At 50.0% G+C, this 21,393-nt stretch overlaps 1 protein-coding gene across 3 annotated transcripts in view; it reads left to right on the forward strand.

The window, feature by feature from the left end:
* The window catches only part of LPCAT1 (lysophosphatidylcholine acyltransferase 1), a 36,353-nt gene extending 15,235 nt beyond the window's left edge, over nucleotides 1-21,118 (forward strand). Inside the window, exons 2-14 of one of the 3 annotated variants that reach the window (XM_084882612.1) lie at nucleotides 660-802; nucleotides 2,752-2,966; nucleotides 4,845-4,957; nucleotides 6,193-6,253; nucleotides 6,794-6,852; nucleotides 9,052-9,086; nucleotides 10,134-10,188; nucleotides 12,064-12,146; nucleotides 14,273-14,398; nucleotides 15,014-15,167; nucleotides 16,848-16,946; nucleotides 17,216-17,357; nucleotides 18,746-21,118. In XM_084882612.1, the coding sequence (XP_084738738.1) occupies nucleotides 660-802; nucleotides 2,752-2,966; nucleotides 4,845-4,957; nucleotides 6,193-6,253; nucleotides 6,794-6,852; nucleotides 9,052-9,086; nucleotides 10,134-10,188; nucleotides 12,064-12,146; nucleotides 14,273-14,398; nucleotides 15,014-15,167; nucleotides 16,848-16,946; nucleotides 17,216-17,357; nucleotides 18,746-18,930 (1,470 nt within the window). In that variant the 3' untranslated portion in view covers nucleotides 18,931-21,118. The remainder of the gene's footprint in view (nucleotides 1-659; nucleotides 803-2,751; nucleotides 2,967-4,844; nucleotides 4,958-6,192; nucleotides 6,254-6,793; nucleotides 6,853-9,051; nucleotides 9,087-10,133; nucleotides 10,189-12,063; nucleotides 12,147-14,272; nucleotides 14,399-15,013; nucleotides 15,168-16,847; nucleotides 16,947-17,215; nucleotides 17,358-18,745) is intronic. The other 2 variants (XM_084882610.1, XM_084882611.1) reach the window with 2 other exon arrangements.
* The last annotated feature ends 275 nt before the right edge of the window (nucleotides 21,119-21,393 follow it).

Here is a 21,393-nt window from a genome sequence, read left to right on the forward strand (position 1 = left end):
ATGGAGGTGTTTTAGTGACAGCTGTCCATCCACCTGGACACTGTTGGACTCGACCACTCTGCTGAACCCATGTGTCCATCATTCCCACTCCCACCCCATGTTTGCACTATCCCCTCACCTGCAGGGCCTGCCCCTGCCCACAGAGCCCAACCCATCTTCCCGGCATCCTCCCAATTAACCCATGGTGGCACATTCTCTGTTGGGCTTGCGCCCTATAATTTCCTTGGGCTGGGAAGCCCCCAAATTCTCTGGTCTTCTTAGGCCTAGTCTTGCCAGCCCCACCCCTGCCATCTAGCTATTTCACAGATGACATCTTAGTGCTATGCAAGTGTCCTTGCATCATGTAAGACTCAGGTTCCGACTGCCTGCAGGTGTGGGAGTCGGGATGGAGCTCTGTTGATTCCTCGAGAGAAACCCCCAACCCTGCTCCTCGGCCTCCTGCAGGGGTGACTTTAGGACGGAGTGCAAAAGGGGTAGCAGGTCCCCTGTAACCTGGGTAGGGTGTCGCTGCTGCTTCAGCCACCTGGCTATTCCTGAGCTGAAAGTACCCTGACCAGGGCAGGCCTAGCACCAGTGCCTGGCAGCTTCCACGTGAGGATTCCAGAGGAGAGGTTCCCTGATGACAGTGCTTCTGGAACGACCTCAGTCTGTCTCCCCAGATTGCGGTCATGACGCTGACGCTTTTTCCCATCCGGCTGCTGCTTGCCGCCTTCATGATGTTGCTCGCCTGGCCCTTCGCACTCGTCGCTTCCCTGGGACCCGCTGAGAGGGACCCGGAGCAGCCCCTGGCCTTGTGGCGAAAGTAAGTCCTGTCAGTGATGCTTTGATGTGTGAAGTCACAGGGTCATTTCTTTGTTCTCACAGCTTCTGTCCACCCAGTGTTTATCCTTTCCTTCCCGGGGCAGAGTGTGCCAGGGTTGTGCTCTCCAGGCTGGGACACTGCAGCTCCTGCCACACCCTGCCATGGTCTCCAGCTCCTAACAGAGTCCTTCCAGCCACATGGCTGCTATTTCCATGTCCCCCAGTCCTCAAACTCCACTGTGGCAGCCAATAAATGATTCTCTCATCATTGATGATTGTATCTCTCCCTCTGAAATCAATGAAAATACATATATGTATATACATACATATATATGTACAGGAGAACAAACTGCACACTGAACTCCTGAGAGGAACACACAATGACTTGTGCCCAAGTGTGGGACCGAGGGAGGCAAAAGGAAGCAGGTTTTGAAATAACAGGGCTCAGAGCATATGCCCTTCGGCCCCATGCACAATGGGCAGCATGCTCGTGCAGTGGGCAGGGAGGTGGGTCCTCCCTCTATGCACAGCTGTGCGGCTCTGAGTAGACTGAAGTTAGGTTAGGGAGCCTTTTTGCTGAATGTATGTCAGTGTCACTCATAAGTTCCTAAAATAAAAATCTTAGGTTTTGTTAATGAAAGGAAGTGCGCCTTTTCACAAAAGGCAATTACTCTAAGTTACTTTCAAAACACAGTGTTGTAAAAACTAGTATCTTCTTGCAACACCTGACCAGCGGGCCGACACCTAAGCCAGGCCAGGCGGGCCATGGCAATGGTCATCTTGGTGCTGACCCTCCCTGCCCCCTGACTCATGTGGTAGAAAGAGGTGTCTTAGTCCTCTCAGGCTGTCTTAACCAAGTACCACCAGCTAGAACTAAACAACAGACATTTGTGCCTTGAGTCTGAAGTTGGAGGCCAGGGTGCCTGCATGGCTGACTTCTTGGGGAGTGTCTCCTCCTGGCTGCAGATGCCACCTTCCCCCTGTGTCCTCACAGGACAGTGTTCCGGTCTTTCTGCTGCTTCTTATAAAGACACCGATCCTATCAGATGCAAGCCCTGTCCTATGATCTCATTTCACCTTATTTCAAAATATAGGAGTTTGGGGGACATGGTTCATTCCCACGTGCTCCATGGGGGAACTCTGCTCTCAGATCTGAGAAGTCCATCTTCATGACAGCCTGGTACCATGTGTGCCCTGGAGACCAGGGCCTGGACTTGAACTTATTTTCAGCTTTTCTCTGCTCTCCTGGAAGCCTCCAGGGTCTTAGCTTGGGATTTCCCTGGAGAAACCCAGTGGCCCCCACCTCCAGTCTGCAGCCCAGTACTGCCTCTAGACCTGCTGCCCAAGGACTGGCCCTGCTCCTGGCCAGCCTGGCCCTGCATTGAGCTTGAAGCTCCTTGCAGCTCCAGGACATGGCCCAGGCCCTTCCTGTCCTCACAGCCCCAGGATATGGCCTCAGGCCTCTCCTGTGCATCATCAGCTGTCATTGCTTCATGGGAGGGGGAACAGTAGGCAGAGTGTCCCATCAACATACAGGCCAGCTCTTACCTCTCCCCTTGTTTGGGTGCTTGCTCCCTTTTGTAGCAAAACCATTTGAAACATGCAGATCAGCGGTCTCCAGGACCACATGGATCTCAAAAACCAAGGTGGACTGGGCTCTTTCCCACTCTTCTCATGCTTGCATGTTCAGGGACCAACACCCAGGGTTCGATGTCAGGATGCGCCCTCCACCTGGACACACTGTCTCCTCAGTGTCCAGTTATCCCCCCACCTCTGTGACCCTTTACCTGCCATGTGCCCCTTCTTGTTTTGCTGGCTGTGTCTACCTCTCCCTGACCTCGACTACAGTGAGTCTCTGTGCTCTCCTGGTGAGCTCGTCCAGTTCAAGGGTATCCACAACTGTCCACAGGAGGCAGGAGACTCCTGTTTGACTTGCATCCTCTCTCGTAGGGTTGTGGACTTCCTGCTCAAGGCCATCATGCGGACTATGTGGTTCATCGGCGGCTTCCACCGGGTGATTGTGAAGGGGCGGCAGGCCCTGCCCACTGAGGCAGCCATCTTCACCCTGGCACCACACTCCTCCTACTTCGATGCCATCCCCGTCACCATGACCATGTCCTCCATCGTGATGAAGGCCGAGAGCAGAGACATCCCAATATGGGGAAGTGAGTGAGGTCCTCTCCACCCGCCCGCAGTGCAGGTCACTCCCACGTGAAATAGGCCCTGGGCTTGTGTCCCTGTTATCTTTCCTTTGTTGTGATTTCCTCTGTATTAGTCATTGTGGGTTTTAGTTTTCATTTGTGCCCTTAAATATAATTTGTTGAAGTACTTCTTCAAGTTCTAGCACCGAGGATCCTGGAAGTCTGGGCACAGCACAGGGCTCCGTCCCACCACACTAGTTACTGTTCTCAAAACCCAGGCACAGGAGGTCCTTAGACTGCATGGTAGATCACTGTGGCTTAAAACAACAGAACTGTGTGCTCTCTCATTCTGAAGCCAGAAGGCCCTCATCACATTATCTCAGGACTGAGCCCCCTATGGGACTCTGGGGGTGGGATGGGGATGGGGGCGGCCTTCCTGCCTCCCCAGCTCCTGATGCTCAGGCGTCCCTGGGCCTGCGGTACAGTCACTCCACCTCTTTCTCCATCGTCCCAGGGCCTCTCCCTGTGTCTGTATCTCTGTGTGTCTTACAATCCAGGGTGAGTTCACCTCAAGATCCTTACCTAGGTACATGTGCAATTTTTAAATGTCACATTCACAGATTCTGGGGGTTAGGACATAGACACATCTTTCTGGGGTTACCACCGAGCACATTCACCATTATTGTGGTGGCTGAAAGGAATCCTGGGCACTTTAGATGGTCTCTTGGGTACTTTACATGGTTCCCTCACTTCACAGATGAAAGCACCCCAGATGCCAAGCCTGGCCCAGCCCTCCTGGAGCACTGCCCGTGGTGCCCCTGGAGGGTTGGCCAGCCTGTGCCAGGTTTCCATCCCATGGTTCCTCCAGCTGCTATGCCTGGGCTCTGCCCCTATTCTCCTTCTTGCCAACCAGCTTCTGCCTTTTTTTTTTTTCAAATCCTCACCAAAGATATATTTTTATTTATTTTTTTCAAGAGTGAGGAAGGGAGAGAGAGAGAGAGAAACATCGATTGGCTGCCTCCTGTACCCACTCTTCCTGGTGGATGGAACCCACAAACTGAGTATGTGCCCTGACTAGGAATTGAACTTGTGACCTTTGAGTGCACAGGACAAACTCTACCCAACTGTGCCATTCAGGCTACCCTCTCTGCCTTTTAAATTTCATGTGGATTCTGGAGCAGGGCTTGTCTAGGCAAAGGCAGACAGTAGTGTTCTCTCCCTCTATGTCTGTTATCCCTTCTTATAAAACAAAAACAAAAAAACCCAGTCACTGATTAGGGCCCACTTCAATCCAGACTACCTCCCTGTACCTTGAGTACATCTGCAAATATCTTCTTTCTGCCTGGCCACTGTGGCTTAGTGGTTGAGTGTTAACCCATGGACCAGGAAGTCTCAGCCAGTTTGATTCCCAGTCAGCGCGTATGCCTGATCCCCACCCAGTAGGGGGCATGCAGGAAGCAGCCGATCAATGATTCTCTCTCATCATTAATGTTTCTATCCCTCTCACCCTCTCCCTTTTCTCTGAAATCAATACATATTTTTTTAAAAATATATCTTTTCAAATAAGATCACTGTCATAGGCTAGGACATCAGCCTATGTTTTTGAGGAACACAGTTCACCCCACAGTAGGAGCCATGTGGCATGAGTCCTGTGACCCTTGAGTCCATGGCCCTCATACCCTTCTTTATTTACAGTGACAGGGGCTCTCTCACTCAGTGTTGTTACTAAGGCTTCGTGCTGTCCTCTAAGTTTACCGGAAGCTTTGGTGGTTTCCCAGTTCCCTTGTGCCCAGTCATGGACTCCTACCCACCCCATGGTATAGCCCCTGGAACTTCTAGGGGTTTCAGTCCTGCTCAGCAGAAGTGGTGTATCCCCACATGACACCTTCCCTTCCCTTTCAGCTCTGATCAAATACATACGGCCCGTCTTCGTGTCCCGATCAGACCAGGATTCTCGCAGGAGGACTGTGGAGGAAATCAAGAGACGAGCGCAGTCGAATGGCAAGTGGCCACAGGTAACCTGGCCTTGCTTGCATTTGAGTGAATCTATTCCAGAAGGTGTGAGCTTAAAGACTGAGGGGAGAAGAAACAAAAGGGCCAGAACCTGCCTTCCATGGGGACTGGCTGTGTTTAGTTGTCTTTTATTTCTGATGAGTGTGTAAATTCAAGAATCTGCTAAATACTTTTGATTCTGAAATTTTAAAATTAAAAGAAATAAGAAGAAATCATTCAGACCTGCATCTCAAGTTCCCACAATCTTTATTGACAACAAATCTTTGTATAAGTTTTGAGTCAGAAAGACCTGCTACCCGGTCCTCTGGGTTAGCAGCACCTCATTTCTGAGCAGAGTATTCATCTATAAGGTGCCCACTGCTTCATGGTCATGGGCTGAGCTTCCTGAGTGCACCTGGTTCCTGACCCGGGCCATTAGGCGCAGGCCTCGGCTGCTATTAGCCATCGAAGTGTTTGACCCAAGCTGTATTTTTCTTCTTTTAAACTGAGCCAACATTGAGAAGCTGGAAATCCCACCAGACTCTGGGTTCTGGCTGCTCAGGAAACATGAGGGGTGCTGGCTCCTAGCACCTGTGCCCGTGGACAGCCACTTGGAGTGGTTCCCTGACTGCCACCCCTACAAGTACAGGCCATTCCTGCCCCTCCTTCAGCTTACCTGCCTGACCGTTGACATGCCAGGGTTAGACCCCTGGTGGCTCATTGTCACCTGGGGATGGTCTTCCCTTCAGGGACCAGAATTGAAAACACCCACACAGGTTGTATTTCTCAGCTGTGGAGAAGGTGTTGTCTACTGTGGATTCTGTTTGGGTTTCCACTTGCTGGCCAACACCCTCTTCCCCAGGGCCATTCCGAGTCCTTTAGCCACAAGCTCTCATCTGTGTGCCCCTGTGCTCCCCTGCCTCGGACGCCTGCTCCCATTGACAGCCTGCTCTTTGCAGGTGTGTCTGGTCCTCTGGGCAGTCAGGAGGCAGGGACCACAATTAGCATATGCAACTCCCTAGTCTAAGAAGGCACATGCTGTTGTCTACTTGCATTGCTTCCAGATTTTAATAAATCCCATAGTTAGAGAAGAAATCAGCATAATCTTCCATAATGCGTTTCACCTTGTTCAACTGAAAATGATTAAAGTATCTAAAATTATGTCAGCAGTAGGGAAATAGATTGTCAAAATTGGCACCTGTGAATTCTGAATTATGTCCCTTTATTGCTAAACTCTTTTTTTCTTTTTTATTTCAAGATAATGATTTTTCCAGAGGGAACTTGTACCAATAGGACCTGCCTAATTACCTTCAAACCTGGTATGTAGCTTTTTTTAATGTTTTTTATTGAGTCCAGAGAGAGGAAGGGAGTAGGAGGGAGGGATAGAAGCATCATTGATGAGAATCATTGATCAGCTGCCTCCTGCATACCCCTCACTGAGAATCGAGCCCACAACTTGGGCACGTGCCCTGAACAGGAATCAAACTGTGACCTCCTGGTTCATGGGTCGGCACTCAATCACCAAGCCACACAGCCAGGCTATAGTTTTCTTTATTATTTTTTTTCTCCTTGAAAAAGTGGAGGAGACCCTCACTTCCACCAGTGCTCCCAATTGTCCTATCAAAGTGCAGCTCAGCCTGGAGACACTTGTGTCTGCTCCCTGCCAGCAGGGCTGTGACCCTGGAATTCTCTGTGTTTTCCACCAGCACAGATGGGGAGAGCTTTCCAGGCAAGGGATTGCTGCTGACCAGGAAAGCCTTGCAGGAATCCTGTTTTATTTTGAGTCCAGCATGGGCCACGCAGGCACAGGACCTGCCGCCGTGGCAATAAAACAGTTCCTGTGTCCCTTTTCTCTGCAGGTGCCTTCATTCCGGGAGTTCCCGTCCAGCCAGTGATTCTGCGGTACCCAAACAAGCTGGTGAGTGTGTTCTCCTGCGGATCTGTGTTCAGGCGGAGGGCCTGGGAGTGAGAAATGCTAGGTGTTTGAAAATCCTGGTTTTCCAGTCAACCCTGCTATTCCAAATATTCCCAAATATTCACACACAAAATCCTGCTTTCATAGGTCAGGGAGTGGACCTCCTCTCATGTGATCGACCCTGACATTTTCAGGTGAACATCCCCCCTCTCTGCCCAGTGTCCTCAGCAGTTGTCACTGCCTAGTTCACACTCTAGGAAATTTTTATTTTTTCATTTTTATTTTTTTAAATATATTTTATTGATTTTTTTTGTTTTTACAGAGAGGAAGGGAGAGGGATAGAGAGCTAGAAACGTCGATGAGAGAGAAACATCGACCAGCTGCCTCTTGCACAACCCCCACCGGGGATGTGCCCGCAAGCAAGGTACATGCCCTTGACCGGAATCAAGCCCGGGACCTTTCAGTCCGCAGACCGACGCTCTACCACTGAACCAAACTGGTTTCGGCTCTAGGAAATTTTTAAATTAAGAATATTGAAGTTCTAAAGGGCTGGAGGCAGTAGGAGAGAAAGGAGTTAGGTGACTTTGTGGTTTATGTGCTTTTATCTTGCCTCTGTTGTGCACAGAGGTTTTGTTTGTTCTAAGAGAACAAAATAAAAGAAGGGGTGCTTGGGTCTCAGAGCTCCCAGACAATCTTGATGGATCCCCAGCTCAGAGGCAGAGCTGGGACAAGGCCTCAGAGCAGGTTCTGGCCAGGGCCCTGCTGGCTGCGTCTCACTTCTATAACCTTGTCTGAGGGTGTCTTCTCACCTTGATGGGCTGAGGGCCCTTGCAGCCAAAAGAGGTACACACACACACACACACACGTGTCCCCACCCTGCCTGGGCCCTGGACACACGGGAGCAGTTCTCCACGGAGGTATCTGAGGCAGATCTGCTTGTAACACGGAGCTTTCTCTCCGTTGCAGTGTCTTTATGACGGCAAAGGAAGAAACCCACCGGCCAGGACACGGTGGGCTCTGGAGTCCCTGGTATAGAAGGTGCAGAATTACATATGACATCTGAGCCAGGCCTATAGGGTCTGAGATTTGCACACGGGGCCTACAGGTGTGGACAGGCACAGTGGAGGCTCTCTGAGTGGTCTCCTAGGAAAGTATTTCAGTTAATTTAACAAATGTGACATTAATAAATGTCAGTCAGAACTGGTCTCCACGCAGACTGACAGATAAAATTGTTCTCGCAGCACAGCTGAAACTAAAGAGGTGTGTTTGTTCGTCAGTCTCTGCAAATAAGAGAATCTGTCATTGGTGTGTAGAATTCTAGATTTTCCGTTTTTTAAGTTTCTCTCATGAACGTATTATAAGCAAGGTTTTTTTATAGGTTCCAGAGCATGCAGCTCGGGTGTTAGAAGCACCTGCTTTGCCTGTTTGTGGCCCATGTCTTGTGTTCAGCTGCATAGTCACAGCATAGCCCACTGCTGGCAGGTTTGAGCACAGACCTGCATAGAGGGGGCCACATGGGTGGCAAGGAACCCCGTGCCATGGGTTTTTGGAGCCTATGAGAGGAGTGCATGGGTGTCAGGACTGCAGAAGGAAAAAGCTTTCATAGGGGACCTTTGTCAGGGTAGAAACAGGCACCTGTCCTCCAATGTACCACCTAGGTGGCTGCTGTGCTTGCTGAGGCTGAGAATGGAGGGGTCAGAAATGCCCTGTGGGGCCCTGGCCTGGCACGGGAGTGCGGAAGTCATGGTTCTGCAGTGGCTTGTTCTACTTCCCAAACCTGGGGCCACCTCGCTGGAGTTGGGGGTGCAGGCGGGTGTGGTGTTGAAATTTGGCTGGGTGTCGCAGGCCCTCATGAGCAAGTCTGAGGGAGCAGATGGACAAAGAGGCTCCTTGTTGTAAATTGAGATTGCCAGGATACCGGGGGAGGGGGGCCCGCGCAGGAAAAGGAGCTGGGAGGGGTCTTAGGTGGTGAGCACCCACCTTCTTCTCTGCCCCAGAGTGGATTTGAGAGGATGAGGAGCTCAGCATCTGGGGTCAGAGGAACGTTAGAATGAAGGCAGGGAGGAGGAGGAGGAGAAGGAGGAGGAGGGCAGCAGAGGAAGTTAAGATAAGGGGAAGGAGGGAGGGGCTAATGTGGCCTTCCCAGGAATTTCTGATGCCTGACTCCCAGTCATGTTTCATCCATTCATTTCTTGCCCCCAGGACACCATCACGTGGACGTGGCAAGGCCCCGGAGCGTAAGTCAGACATTGTGCTGTCTCATTTGTTCTGTCCTCCTAGGAAAGTGCTCCAGTTAATTTAACAAATGTGAAACCTGAACACAAGACCCACTACTATTTGACAGCAGTTAGGTTCCGCCTGTTGTGGAAACTGAATGTAAAAATCTGGTCTGTCCTCACACCCTGGGTTCCAGGACTTAAGTTCATTGTCTTCAGCCCCATTGGGAAGACAATTGTGAGAACCTTTCTCTTCCCTCCCTGCGTCTATCAGCTCAGTCATACTGTCCCTGGAAAAGACAGCAGACCTCCAGGGGCTGCCTTCCTCTTGCTCAGCTATTGGGGGTGGGGGAGGCCTGTGGAACAGGGATCCAGGCACATTGGGCCTCCAGGGTGCTGCGGTTTTGGAAATGGAAGTGTGGGTGCTGAGGCCAAGCAAAGCCCTCTCGCGGCCCCCAGGCCTTATGAAGGTATTTAGAACAGAATGCTTGGGAGGTGCCATGAGGAGCAGCATGTCCGAGTGGTGGTCCTCCGTTTCTGAGGCTGGAGTGGGGGGGTAGACGGTGAGAAACTGGGAGAAGGGCTGGAAGGGGCTCCTGGTGGCCTGGGCTTGAGGCTGTCTATGAGGCAGAAGTGGGATGTGTAAGAGTGTTACGAGGGGGGACTGTGTATCAAGGGGGTAGTGAGCGAAGGCCCAGGAATGGTATTCTGGATGGCTCCCCATTTCCAGCTTCTGCAAATAAAAATTTTTAAATGCTGGCTCCGAAGTCAGGAACTCTGGGAGCCAGGCATGGGAGTGGCATAAGCGAGGGCCTGTCCAGTTTGCGCTGCCATGGGTGAGGACTGGTGGGCAAGGTTTCAGATATGGACGAATTTAATAAGAACAGTAAAGACCGCTATTTCTCTCACTGATGTATTTTAAGGTTTAGATTTAGGCTGAAGAAGGCTCAGCATCTGTCTCCTGAAGGAGAATTAACTGCCTAGTACTGCCCTCTGCAGGGCAAGGGGTTTGAAGATTTTGCTAAACAGAATCTTCTAACCAGTACTATAAATCTATTTGTTTTTAAGGTTAGAAATCCTGTGGCTCACCCTGTGTCAGTTTCACAATCAAATTGAAATTGAGGTTTGTATAAATATAGTGCTTACACAATGTTACATTGGGGTTATAAATACATTGTATCAAGGCATTTTATAGATACAATGTTATGCTGTCTTTATAGATAAAATGTTATAGAGGTGTCTATGTAGATATAGTGTTAGTGGTATCTTGGGTTTACGTAGATACAATGTTACATTGATATCTCTATAGACACAATGTTATATCATCTGTCTCTTAGAACCCTTGCCATTTCTCATGGCTCCTTAGAGGTGCTTCCCAGTAGTTTTACAATAATCACTTTGTGTTTCTTGGATGATTTTTAATCTATTCAGATACAATTTTTTAAAATATATTTTTATTGATTTTACACAGAGAAGAATTGAGAGGGATAGAGAGTTAGAAACGTCAACGAGAGAGAAACATCGACCAGCTGCCTCCTGCACACCCTCCACTGGGGATGTGCCCGCAACCAAGGTACGTGCCCTTGACCGGAATCAAACCCTGGTCCCTTCAGTCCGTAGGCTGACACTCTATCCACTGAGCCAAACCAGTTTCGGCCAGATACAATTTTTTTTAAAACAACAAGGAAGCTAACCCCATCATACACATATACAATGAATAAATTTTTTAGCTTTTTTTTTTTTTTTTTTTTTTACTTGATACTAATACTGCTGAATTCATACTGCTAAATTTGTCATACTATCTTCCTTTCTTTGATACTTGGTCAGATCAAGTAACCTTCCTTTAAGTTTGCATCCCACTGGATGTATCAGACAAAGTTACAACACCCATTCTCTCATCTAAATTAAATATAGCTATATTTGTTCAACTTGTAAATTTGATCTGAGTGGATGAGCAATAGAGTTTATTTTCTTAAAAAGGGAATTACCAGGCTATTCCAGCACCTGAAAATTAAAGATGAGTCATATGCAACTTAAGTATTTCATGAAACACTTTACTACCTTCCAATCAATTTTACAGAGTAATACTGACTACAAATGAACCGGCTTTCTGCCAGGTTTTTTTTTTTATTTTTTTATTTCAGTAGAATGTAGTAAGCCACTTAATACTCAGGGTTGAGCCAAGGGTAGCACGCTCACAGCTTAGAACATTTTATGTGGCTCGCCTGTGGTGGCTCAGAGCACAGTGGAGCCAGGCTCTGAGAAAAACAAGTTGGGCCTGCTCTGGGCCTGCTGGTAGAAACAGCTCTATTTCAGTTCTGGCTTCTTATTGTAAGCATTGAAAAGAGGCTTCTTGGCTTGTGAAATCCCTCTAAACATAATTCCTGGTGTTATTCCTCTAAGACACTGGTGCTAATGTGAGGAACTGTTGCAATTTGTGTGGTTCTTTTCAATGTAGCTGTAAGCAAAGGGTTTGGTTATGAGAATTTATAGTATTTGGGGATATTCCTGTAGTCTTAAATATTAGTGTTAAAGAAAAGGGCTCAGTGGTGGTTGTTTGCCTTTTCTGCATAGTAGGACTTATTTAAAACATTGTGTAGATGTCCAAAAGCTAGTAATTGTCTTTTACGTAGAGATAATTTGTTGTGTTATCCCCAACACAAAACTGAGTCCTTTAGAAATGAAAACACACATGTCATTCTTTTATGTCTAAAGACTAAGCCCCTGTGTGAAATTACAAATACAGTGTACTGGCTACAGCTGCAGCGTCGTGAGGAATGGCAAGTTGTGAGTTTTCATACACACCTGTGCATACATGTGCTCGAGGGTATGTGCATATGTACATGTACACATGTGACCACTTCAAACATGATACTAGTGGGAAGTGCTTTGACGGATCTTAATTTTTTCAGACTCACAATTGTCACTCACACCGGCATTGGTAAGGGGGGTGTCTTGTGATGTTGTGGAAGTAACGCAGCCTTCTCTGTGTGCTCAGTTCCTTCCAGTGTACAACCCTTCAGAGGAGGAAAAGAAGGACCCCGCCCTGTATGCCAGCAATGTGCGACGCATCATGGCCGAGTGAGTGTGCCCTGTCTCCTCCTGGCCTCCTGACTTCCTTTCCCTAAGTATTACCCAGCACTCTTGTTTACCTGCTCTTTTCCTCCTCAGTGCTGCTACAAACAAGGAAGCCAATAGCATTAGGAAGATGGGTTCTTGAAAAAGCTAGTGAACAGTATGGATTTTGCCTATTGGACATACACTTTATGTCTCCTGTTTTTGTCAGATAGCATTTGAAAAATCCTTAAACATCACTTAGTTTCACTCATGTCAGGTGTGCCCATAGCCACCAGTCAGCCTGGTGCCTCATGTGTGGGCGCCCCAGTGTGGCCAGCAGCAGAGCTGTCAGTGAGAGCGATGGCCTGTGCAGACTTCAGCGTCTGTCTGGGCTGGAATGATCTCGAAGTTTCTCTCTCCATCTACCCATGCAGTGTTTATTAATGTTTCTGCTCCATCTCACCAAGTTCAGTGTGGTAATTGTGCACCTAATCTTGTGCAGTAGCTCGTCCCACTTGCACGGCACCCGTGCCACAGTCAGGAACATGCTCACCTCCTATTACTGGCCATTCCCAGCTTGTTCCAGGTAGTGGTAGTGTCAGCTCTTACACCTGCCCCTCTAACCACCTTCATCCCTCCCATCACGTCTTCTCCCCTCTCCTCCTCTCTCCTGTTCCAGGGCAGCAGGGGCTGCCTCTGACTCTGGCCACCTCGGTGCCTGCAGGGGGCTCAGCGGCTCTGACAGTGAGTGCCACTCGTTGGGGGTCCACGCGGCTGCAGAGGGGGTTTTAACAGTTGCTATTGCTGACCTGTGTGGCTTAGACTTCTAAGATAAAGCATTTCAGTATGCACATTGCACCCCACGTTAATTCATTCTATAAGACTCCATTGGGCAAAATCCTGCATCTCACTTCAGCTTACATGAATTGACACTCAGCAAGCTGTTCTTTGTCCACCGGCTCCTCAGGAAATTGGGCGCTAGGGATAGAGTGCAGTGAAATGCTCCTCCCCTTGCCTTGGGCACCTGCCCTCCCCCCCTACCCAAACTCCCTCTTCTTCTCCCTCTCTGATTCACACCGCCACCAGGATGTGCTTGATCCTCAACTTTTGGGAAGTCAAAACGCTCAGTGACACCCTTGTTTAACCTCTTGATAAAAAAATAATGTCCATCCATGGAATTGCAGGCTCAGTAGGTTGGGTAATAAGTATTCTTCGTACACACTGAAATGAATTAACTGTTAACATTTTTAAAGATATATATCCTAAAGAAACTGTCCATATTAATTCAAAGGAAGAGGACAGATAACCCAAGGGTCACCCCCTCGCCTCAGCGGCTGCAGGAGAATTTCAGTGGGATGTCACCTCCCTCATCTCTAGTCTCACATTCAAATGCTCCTGGGAGGGGCCAGGATCCCCAGGGGCTCTTGGACAACCCCTCAGCCCCCTCGTTCCCCTTCCTGAGGAAAAATTCTGGCTTCTGTCTCCAAAGGATTATACCTGAGTTTGTCAAGAAGAATGTCAGAGTCACTGTTTCCTTCTCATATGATTGCACACTGCATTATTATGGCAACAGGAACTTTTATCAAATGATTGAAGCCCATTCAGTTATGAAGGTGGGGAGCTGTTTAGTTTTCTATACTAAGAAAGGTTATTTCTCATGAACCCTGATGCAGCTCTGAATGGCCAAGTTCTGACTCCCCCCAGCTTCAGGGAGGTGCCAGCTCTGATAAAAGCGATCCCGGTCACTTGTGAAGAATTGAGCTTCTCCATACAACATCCTGTGGGGTGGTGGTGTCATCTTTCAGGCCCAAATGCATGGTTGTTTCCTAATGGGGTGCAAACTTGGGCAGCCCCAAGTTTTAAGTAATTGAAATTTAGGGTCAGCTATTAGGCATTTATGTTTAGTACTAAACATGAATTTCCCACATTGCCCTTCTGTGCATCTCGGCATTCAGAGTCCTCCCTCACGTACTAATCGCTGTGTGAGGAGGGTACCCCAGGGGCTCAGAGCAGGGTGCAGGACGCGCATGCAGCACTGCCTCTGCTAGGGTGTCTGCCCTTGGAGCAGACTTCAAGAGACCACAGGGGCTCCTGTGACTTGGGGCGGCCGCCATGCAGGGTGCTCACGGCAGGGCTCCTCTCTACTGCAGGGCTCTGGGCGTCTCCGTGACCGACTATACCTTTGAGGACTGCCAGCTGGCCCTGGCGGAAGGACAGCTTCGGCTCCCTGCAGACACCTGCCTTTTGGAATTCGCCAGGCTTGTGCGGGGCCTGGGGTGAGTGCCTGGGTTTTTTTATTCTTGATCAGTTCGTCAGAAAAGGAACTCCCTCAAATGCTGTGACAAGCGTTGGGGCTGTGATGTGTGACAGGGCAGGTGCGTTGTGTTCAGCAGCAGTGAAGAATAGCTTTGCACTGGATCAAAAACTCCGGGCAAAACCTCGCAGTGGCCTCCACCTGCAGGTGTTGGGGACCGAGCTGGAGGTCACAGCAGCGCCTGGGGCTGCCTGATGTCACTAGAGACAGGGCATCAAGGAGAGCTGCAGCGCTTGTTCTGGCAGTTCAGTTATTGTCCTCTATTCGTATGCCAACTTCAGCCCACACTGAAGTGCCAAAAAGCCCCTCGTGGCTGGTGCCACTCTCTCTGAGCTGCCCCCAGAGGACGTCCTGCCCACAGGCCGCCCGCCGAGGGGTGAACATGCTTATGCAGATGCTTAGGCAGAAAGCATTGTGGGCCTTCAGGATATTAGAAGTGTGTTCTTGAAAATTAGCAGCTTGGTCTATAAATCATGTTGATAATTTGTTGGGTCTTAAAATAGTAAGCCTTCTATTTTTGGCATTCTGTGATTTTATTGGAAAACAAAAACAAAACTTTTCCTCTCTTTTTATTTAGTCTAAAACCAGAAAAACTTGAAAAAGATCTGGATAGATATGCGGAAAGTGCTGGGGTGAAGAAGGGGGCAAAGATCAACGTCTGGGAGTTTGCGGCTTACCTGGAAGTGCCCGTCTCCGACCCGCTGGCCGACATGTTCTCCCTGTTTGACGAGGTAGCACATCACCCGGTGGGGGTGGGGGTGGGGGTGGGGGGTGGAAACCTTCCACCTCAAAGTATACATTGTAATGTAAACATTCTGTAGACAGTTTTGGAAGTACTAGATAAGGGAAAACCATTCCTCAGTGGCCCCATCCTAACAGCTTACCCTGACCTTGGGAGTATTTTCTTTTCGTGGTTTTAAATGCACAAAGAACCTGACATTTCAGTTAACATGTGCTGATAAACATGTCTGTAGTTTGGGATTCCTTAGATCAGATCTCTAAAAGGCCAAGTGATATCACACAGCAATGCTGGCCTACCCGCTGCCATGTCTCTTCTCAGAGGCCTCCACTGACCAGCCCAGCCAGGCCTTCAGAATTTCAGAACATGGCCTCTTTCTGGATGCTCGGCTTAGTGGTTCCCCATTGTCTCTGTCTAAAGCTTGGGGGTCTCCCCCTGAGGAGCACCTCCTCCCCTCTCCACCTCGAATGTCGTAATCGGTCATATGTGCTGGCTGCACAGAGTCAACACATCACTGCAGCTCTGGGAATGGGGGGAAGGAGAGCGGGGGAGACAGAGAACCAGGAGGGCAGGCTGCCATGTAGCCAGAAACCAGCCACGCCAGGTCACTCTGGACATTTGTATCGCAGTCAGACCCCTGTGCAGTACATCCTATAGGAATAGTCAGCGTGGTACAGTGTGTGTGAAGGGCCTCCTTCAGCCACGAGTGTTCCCTGTGAAAAACGTAGTATGTTCTGTGTGAATAATGTAGCATCTTGCATGTGGACAACATTGGGTGTTCTGTGTGAACACTTAGAATTTCATGTGTGTACAACACAGCATGTTCCATGTGACAATGTATCATGTTCTGTGTGGTCACAAGGTGCAGCGTGGTGGAACCTGAAGAAGCTGGTGAGTGACGTGGGCTCTAGAGACCCCATGAGTGTGCAGGTTTGTGGCACCACAGCATGCAGTTGATCCGGCCCATCTGGGCGACCCCTACCGTAAAACAGCTTGGGGTGGATTTGTGGCTACATCTCACTCGGGCGCTATGACAACAGGGTCAGGTTTGAAATACAAGAGTGAGTGTGGTTTCAGCCAGTGACATCCTGGTGACATCTGCTGATGCGCTATCATCACTGAACACCAGACCTCTAGTCACCATGTGTGGGTTGTTCGTGTTTATTTTTCACAATTTCTAGGGCACAGTGGTCTTTCAAGGTAGGAATATTCTCCATTTCACAGAGAGCCTCAGACCCGAGATTACATACTTTCCCAGAGTCAGGGGCATAGGCGTGGGACCCAGTGTGCTCGGCCGGTGTGGTGTCCACATCTGCTTGGGCTCCCCTTTGATTCGCACGCTCAATGTGTGGTCACCAGCAGGCTAGGTTTCAGAGCCCAGAAATGAGCCTGGTTATGAAAAGGTCTGTTTTCTAGAAGGCAGGCAACAGTCATCATGCTGCACATACCTTCCTGAGCAGCTTCATGTGACAGTCACATTGAAGATCCATTCTAACAGCCTAAAGAGTGGAGAAGCCAGTGGTTAGGAGCGCTCTTCAGATGCTCTTTTCATGTAGACACCTGATCTCAAGTTGGTGTGAAAATAACCTTGTGTTGACACCCAGCAGCCAGTGTTGAACCTCAGCTCCGGGAGGTGGCCGGGCTGCTCCTGACAGAGTGTCTCTTTTCGCAGAGCGGGAGCGGCGAGATGGACCCTCGAGAGTACGTGGTCGCTTTGTCTGTCGTCTGCCGGCCTGCCCAGACCCTGGACACCATACAGCTGGCCTTCAAGGCAAGTGCAGGGTTCACGTGAGTTTAATATATGGGACAGTGAGATGTGGGTTACAGGTGGAACACACCTGTAGGTGGGAGGGCGGGTCACACTCAGGGGCTCAGCACTCCCTAGGGTGGCACGCTGGTTCTGGCCATGCTGTCTGGTGGATCAGGGCCTGCTGGAGCCGTAAGGGGAGGAGGAACAGGCCACTCTGGGCAGGCATTTGGGCTGGTGGGGCCTGAGAATGGAGGAGGGGACCTTGGGGTGACACCAGCCTTGCTTTGCAGATGTACGGGTCTCAGGAGGATGGTAGCATAGACGAGGATGCCCTGTCCAGCATCCTCAAGACGGCATTAGGGGTGGCAGAACTCACCGTGACCGACCTCTTTCGGGCAATCGACCAGGAGGAGAAGGGGAGGATCACGTTTGGTGAGAAGCCTGGGAGCAGGGAGGGTGGCCCAGTGGTGACAGAAGTGAGGACACACATGGGACCCCCACCCACTTGTGCTTGCCAGGTCACTCTGTATCTTCCGTAACACAGAGCTTCTCAGGAGGAAGGTTCTTCCTAAAACCTGGACAGAATGGTGGGAGCTTTCAAATCTGATTTCTGCAGGTGATTAATAGAGCTAAATTCCAAGCCCAGTAGACCTGGGACCAGGATGAACGCCGTCCTGGGGCTGTGGGCACATGTGCCAGGCCAGGCCAGGGCAGGGCCTCTGCCATCAGGGTTCAGTGCAGGAGCGAGTCACCTGCCCTGAGGACTCTGCTGGACAGCTCCTCTCTGGAAGATTTGGCTTCATTACCTGTGGCTGCACAGAGCAGGCTGGCCTGATCCTCAGGAGCCAGGACCTGAAACCCACCTATGAGCTTGGGGGCTGGGCAGTAGGATCTTGGAAGGCATTCTGCTCCGTGCACTGGTCAGCGTGCACATTTCACATTGAGTAAGCGTTCTTGCTGAAAAACTAGCAGACATTTGCTCAAGAAAGGTCATCGTGCACGTCTTGTTTGGACATGTTTTAAAATTGCATCCAAATGTCAGACACAGATGTGGGTTGGGAAGTAGGTGTGTGTGTGTGTGTGTGTGTGTGTGTGTGTGTGTGTGTCTGCATTAAAGTAGGCCCTGCTTCCCAGTGGATTGGGGATTGTTGATGACGTTGGTAATGAGCCTGACCAACTGTAGACTTTTCCAGTAAAAGCCATTCCAGGTTTCCTACAAGGAGACATGGATGACCCTGGAGCCTGCAGGTTCCTATACCCAAGGCCTCTGAGCATCACCTGCTCTCAGGATGCCTGAGGGTGCTCTCCACCCAACACCAGCTCTAGCCACTGGGAGATGCACAGGCAGGGAGGCATTCAGGCCCTGTGGCCAGTTTGCAGAGTGACACTCCATGCACGCATGCATGGTCTCCCCAGTGCTCAGACATCCATCAGTAGTGCTTGGCTCATGGTGTATCAGTCACCACACGGACGCTTGTCCTGTCCCTGAACCAGGTCTTGTGATGTGCAGTGCCTCCCTCACTTGCACTGAGTCCCCAGAGTACCCAGAATTGTGTCATTTCTTTAAATTCCCCCCAAGCAGAAGTAACTGAGAGGGTGCAATGGCTGCCCCTTTGCTTTGCTGTGATTTTGTGCACAGCAGAGAAAAACTGAATGTAGGTCTTGTCCTCACCTCCAAGAACATGAACATAGACCCCACCCCTGCCAGAGGGGGTTGGGGGTTGGGGGAGAAGGGAGGATCATGTAGGCTCAGGGAAGAGCTTCAGACTCTAGATGTCTGTTCCCGAAGCCCCAGTAACCATGTGCCCTCGTCTCTCCAGCCGACTTCAGCAGGTTTGCAGAAACGTACCCCGACTTTGCAGAGGAGTATCTGTACCCCGACCAGCCACCTTTCAAGAGCTGTGCACAGACGCTTCCTGCTCTCACCCCCAACGGCTTCTGTGCCGACTTCAGTCCCGAGAACTCAGATGCTGGGAGGAAGCCTGTGCGGAAGAAACTGGACTAGGACTGAGGGTGCTGGAGAGACAAGACTGCTCCCTGGCAGTCACCACCCGCCTCCACATGGCCGCTAGCCCTCTGCTGTGACCACCTCCGGGCTCCACTCTCCACGTCGGCTGCTCGGTCACTGTCCCCAGGCCCAAGTGCCAGAGGCTGGGGTGTTTCCACTTTGTTTCTCTGTGGGGCACCGGCCTGAGGGGTGCCTGTGGGGCATCTGGAAGGAAACTTTATGCTCACGACACCAGGACTCTTCACAGTGAGACTGCGTGGGGCATGCCCTTCCCACCTTGGCGGGGCTCAGAGGTCTCCCTGTGGGCAGGTCCTCGGGGTAGGTGAACACCAGGTGTGGCTTGTTTTCAAGTGTCCTGGGTTCAGATTTTCATCTCACTCTTCACGCGGCCCCCGTTGGTCAGTTCGAGGCACACGCACAGGCGGGCAGCCTCTATGCACACTCAAAAAGCAGGGCATGTGGCATGTGTTCGATTCCAGACACACCCTTTGCTGACTCTGGAGTCACAGCATGGCCGGCCTGCCAGCAGTTTTTAAACATTTCTATATTTGTGGGAGTTCATGAGTATTTTATAAACCTCATTTAGATACTACAGGAAACATTCAGCATTTTTTTTAAAAGAAGAAAGTTGTTTTTCTACTTCATTTTCCTTTGAGGGTCAGAGGATATTTATTTATAGGTTCTTTTTTGATAGACTCTGAGGCTGTCTGTGGTTTTGACTTCACTCTCTGGCCTCTCCACCAGGTCAGTTTTCCTCCTGTTTGGGCCACCAGGAGTACCAGCCCAGACCTGCTATCTCCCATCCTTAATCCTCTTGAATCTCCCTCTTTTTTTATAAACATTACCAGTTTGGTATTTCTGTTTTAATATGACATCATCTACTTCACTGTAGTGTCGGCTCCAACAGAGGCATTGAACATGGGTGGCAGGAGGGAAGGACTGGTCCCGGCTCCTTTATCATGTTTGGCCGTGCACCTCCAGCAGCCCTGGGACAGCGCGTCCTGCTCGGAGGGTGGCCATCCCTCCCCTGCTCGGGTTCTATGGTGAGTGGACGAAGCAGCTGCCCCTGCAGACAGATGAGCTGTACAGACAGACAGATGGATGGACGGAAACGAGAGCAGCAGAGCCCATGATCACCTCAGGCTGATGCCCCGTCTGTCAGGGAGACAGGCCACATAAGTCTGTCAGGGACCAGCTCCAGTCCCACCTGGGTCAGAGGAAAGCAGTCTCCTGGCACCAGATGGGGGGACACTGGTGGTGGTGGTGTCTTTGTTCTTCCTGAAATCCCCTTAGTTCATTTGGTTAGGACAGAATTGAAACCTGTCCTTAAAGCACAATCATAACCACAGACTCCGGTTGTTGTCCTGAAGCCTCTGGGTTCCTTTGGGGGGAATTTTTTTTTTTTTTTTAATTTCTAAAATTAATTGAATTTTGTATTTGGGGCATCTCTACTGAAAGTGACCACCAGGGCCAGAAGCACAGGGAAGATGTTTACTGATTTCCCGAGGCATCCAGGACATGCATTTCTACCGGTAGACGCTAGGAAAACCCTAACTCCGGTTCAGCTGTCCCCTCCCCCTGTTCCAGCTGCTCACTGCCAGCCAGGACGCACACAGGGGCGGGTGCTGAGGGCCATCGGGGCACTCGGCCTACTGGACACCACAGAAACTCAGATGCAGCCTCGGTGGCTAACGGTGAATGATTTTATATCCACAAAATGCATATTCATTTTTTCAAAGAGAAAACCCCACCAATAACCAATGAAGGAGGTGAATAAACTAAGATGTTTGAGGGAAGGGGCCTGAATTTGGCCTTCATCCTCCATGTCTGTGCATGAAGGGTTTTTTTGAATGAAATGCCATGGTGCGTTTTCAGGAAAAAAATCTCTGATAATCAGACTTTGAACGGATGTTTACACCTCCTGATCCCTTTTCTCTCTCTCATAGTGAATGGCATTCTGAACTGTGAATGTATATAGTGTTGGGATATACCCCATTAGTATGAGACGAGGACACATGGGCAAGTGCAGCCCTGGCCCCTCCTCCTACAGGGCCCTGCCAGGACGTGTGGGTCCTGCTGGGATGGGGGGAGGGGTTCTGCCGGGACGTGGGGCCCTGCTGGAAGGGGTGCCATGTGAAGAACTTTGGGTTTGTAATGGAATGAATAAAATGTAGTCCTACTTGAAGCTGCTCTTCGTTATGTGTAGTATTTTTTTATTTTATTAGAAAGAACATTTCTTAGGCTGTGACAGGAGAGGCAGTCAAGATGAGATTTCTAGCATGTTTGGGAAGCATGGTAATTGAAATTCTGTAGAAGCAGCTTCTGAATGGCGAAGGGGCACTGTGGAGGGGTTGGGGCAGTGATGGCATTTCCCAGAACTCAGACTTGCATAGCTGTCTCCCTGGTTCTGTAAATGCTCTATGTTGAGCATATACACCTTAAACACACTTTGCAGTCCTT

The sequence above is a fragment of the Pipistrellus hanaki genome (assembly GCF_964339955.1).
Source record: "Pipistrellus hanaki genome assembly, chromosome: 4".
Classification (NCBI taxonomy): domain Eukaryota; kingdom Metazoa; phylum Chordata; class Mammalia; order Chiroptera; family Vespertilionidae; genus Pipistrellus; species Pipistrellus hanaki.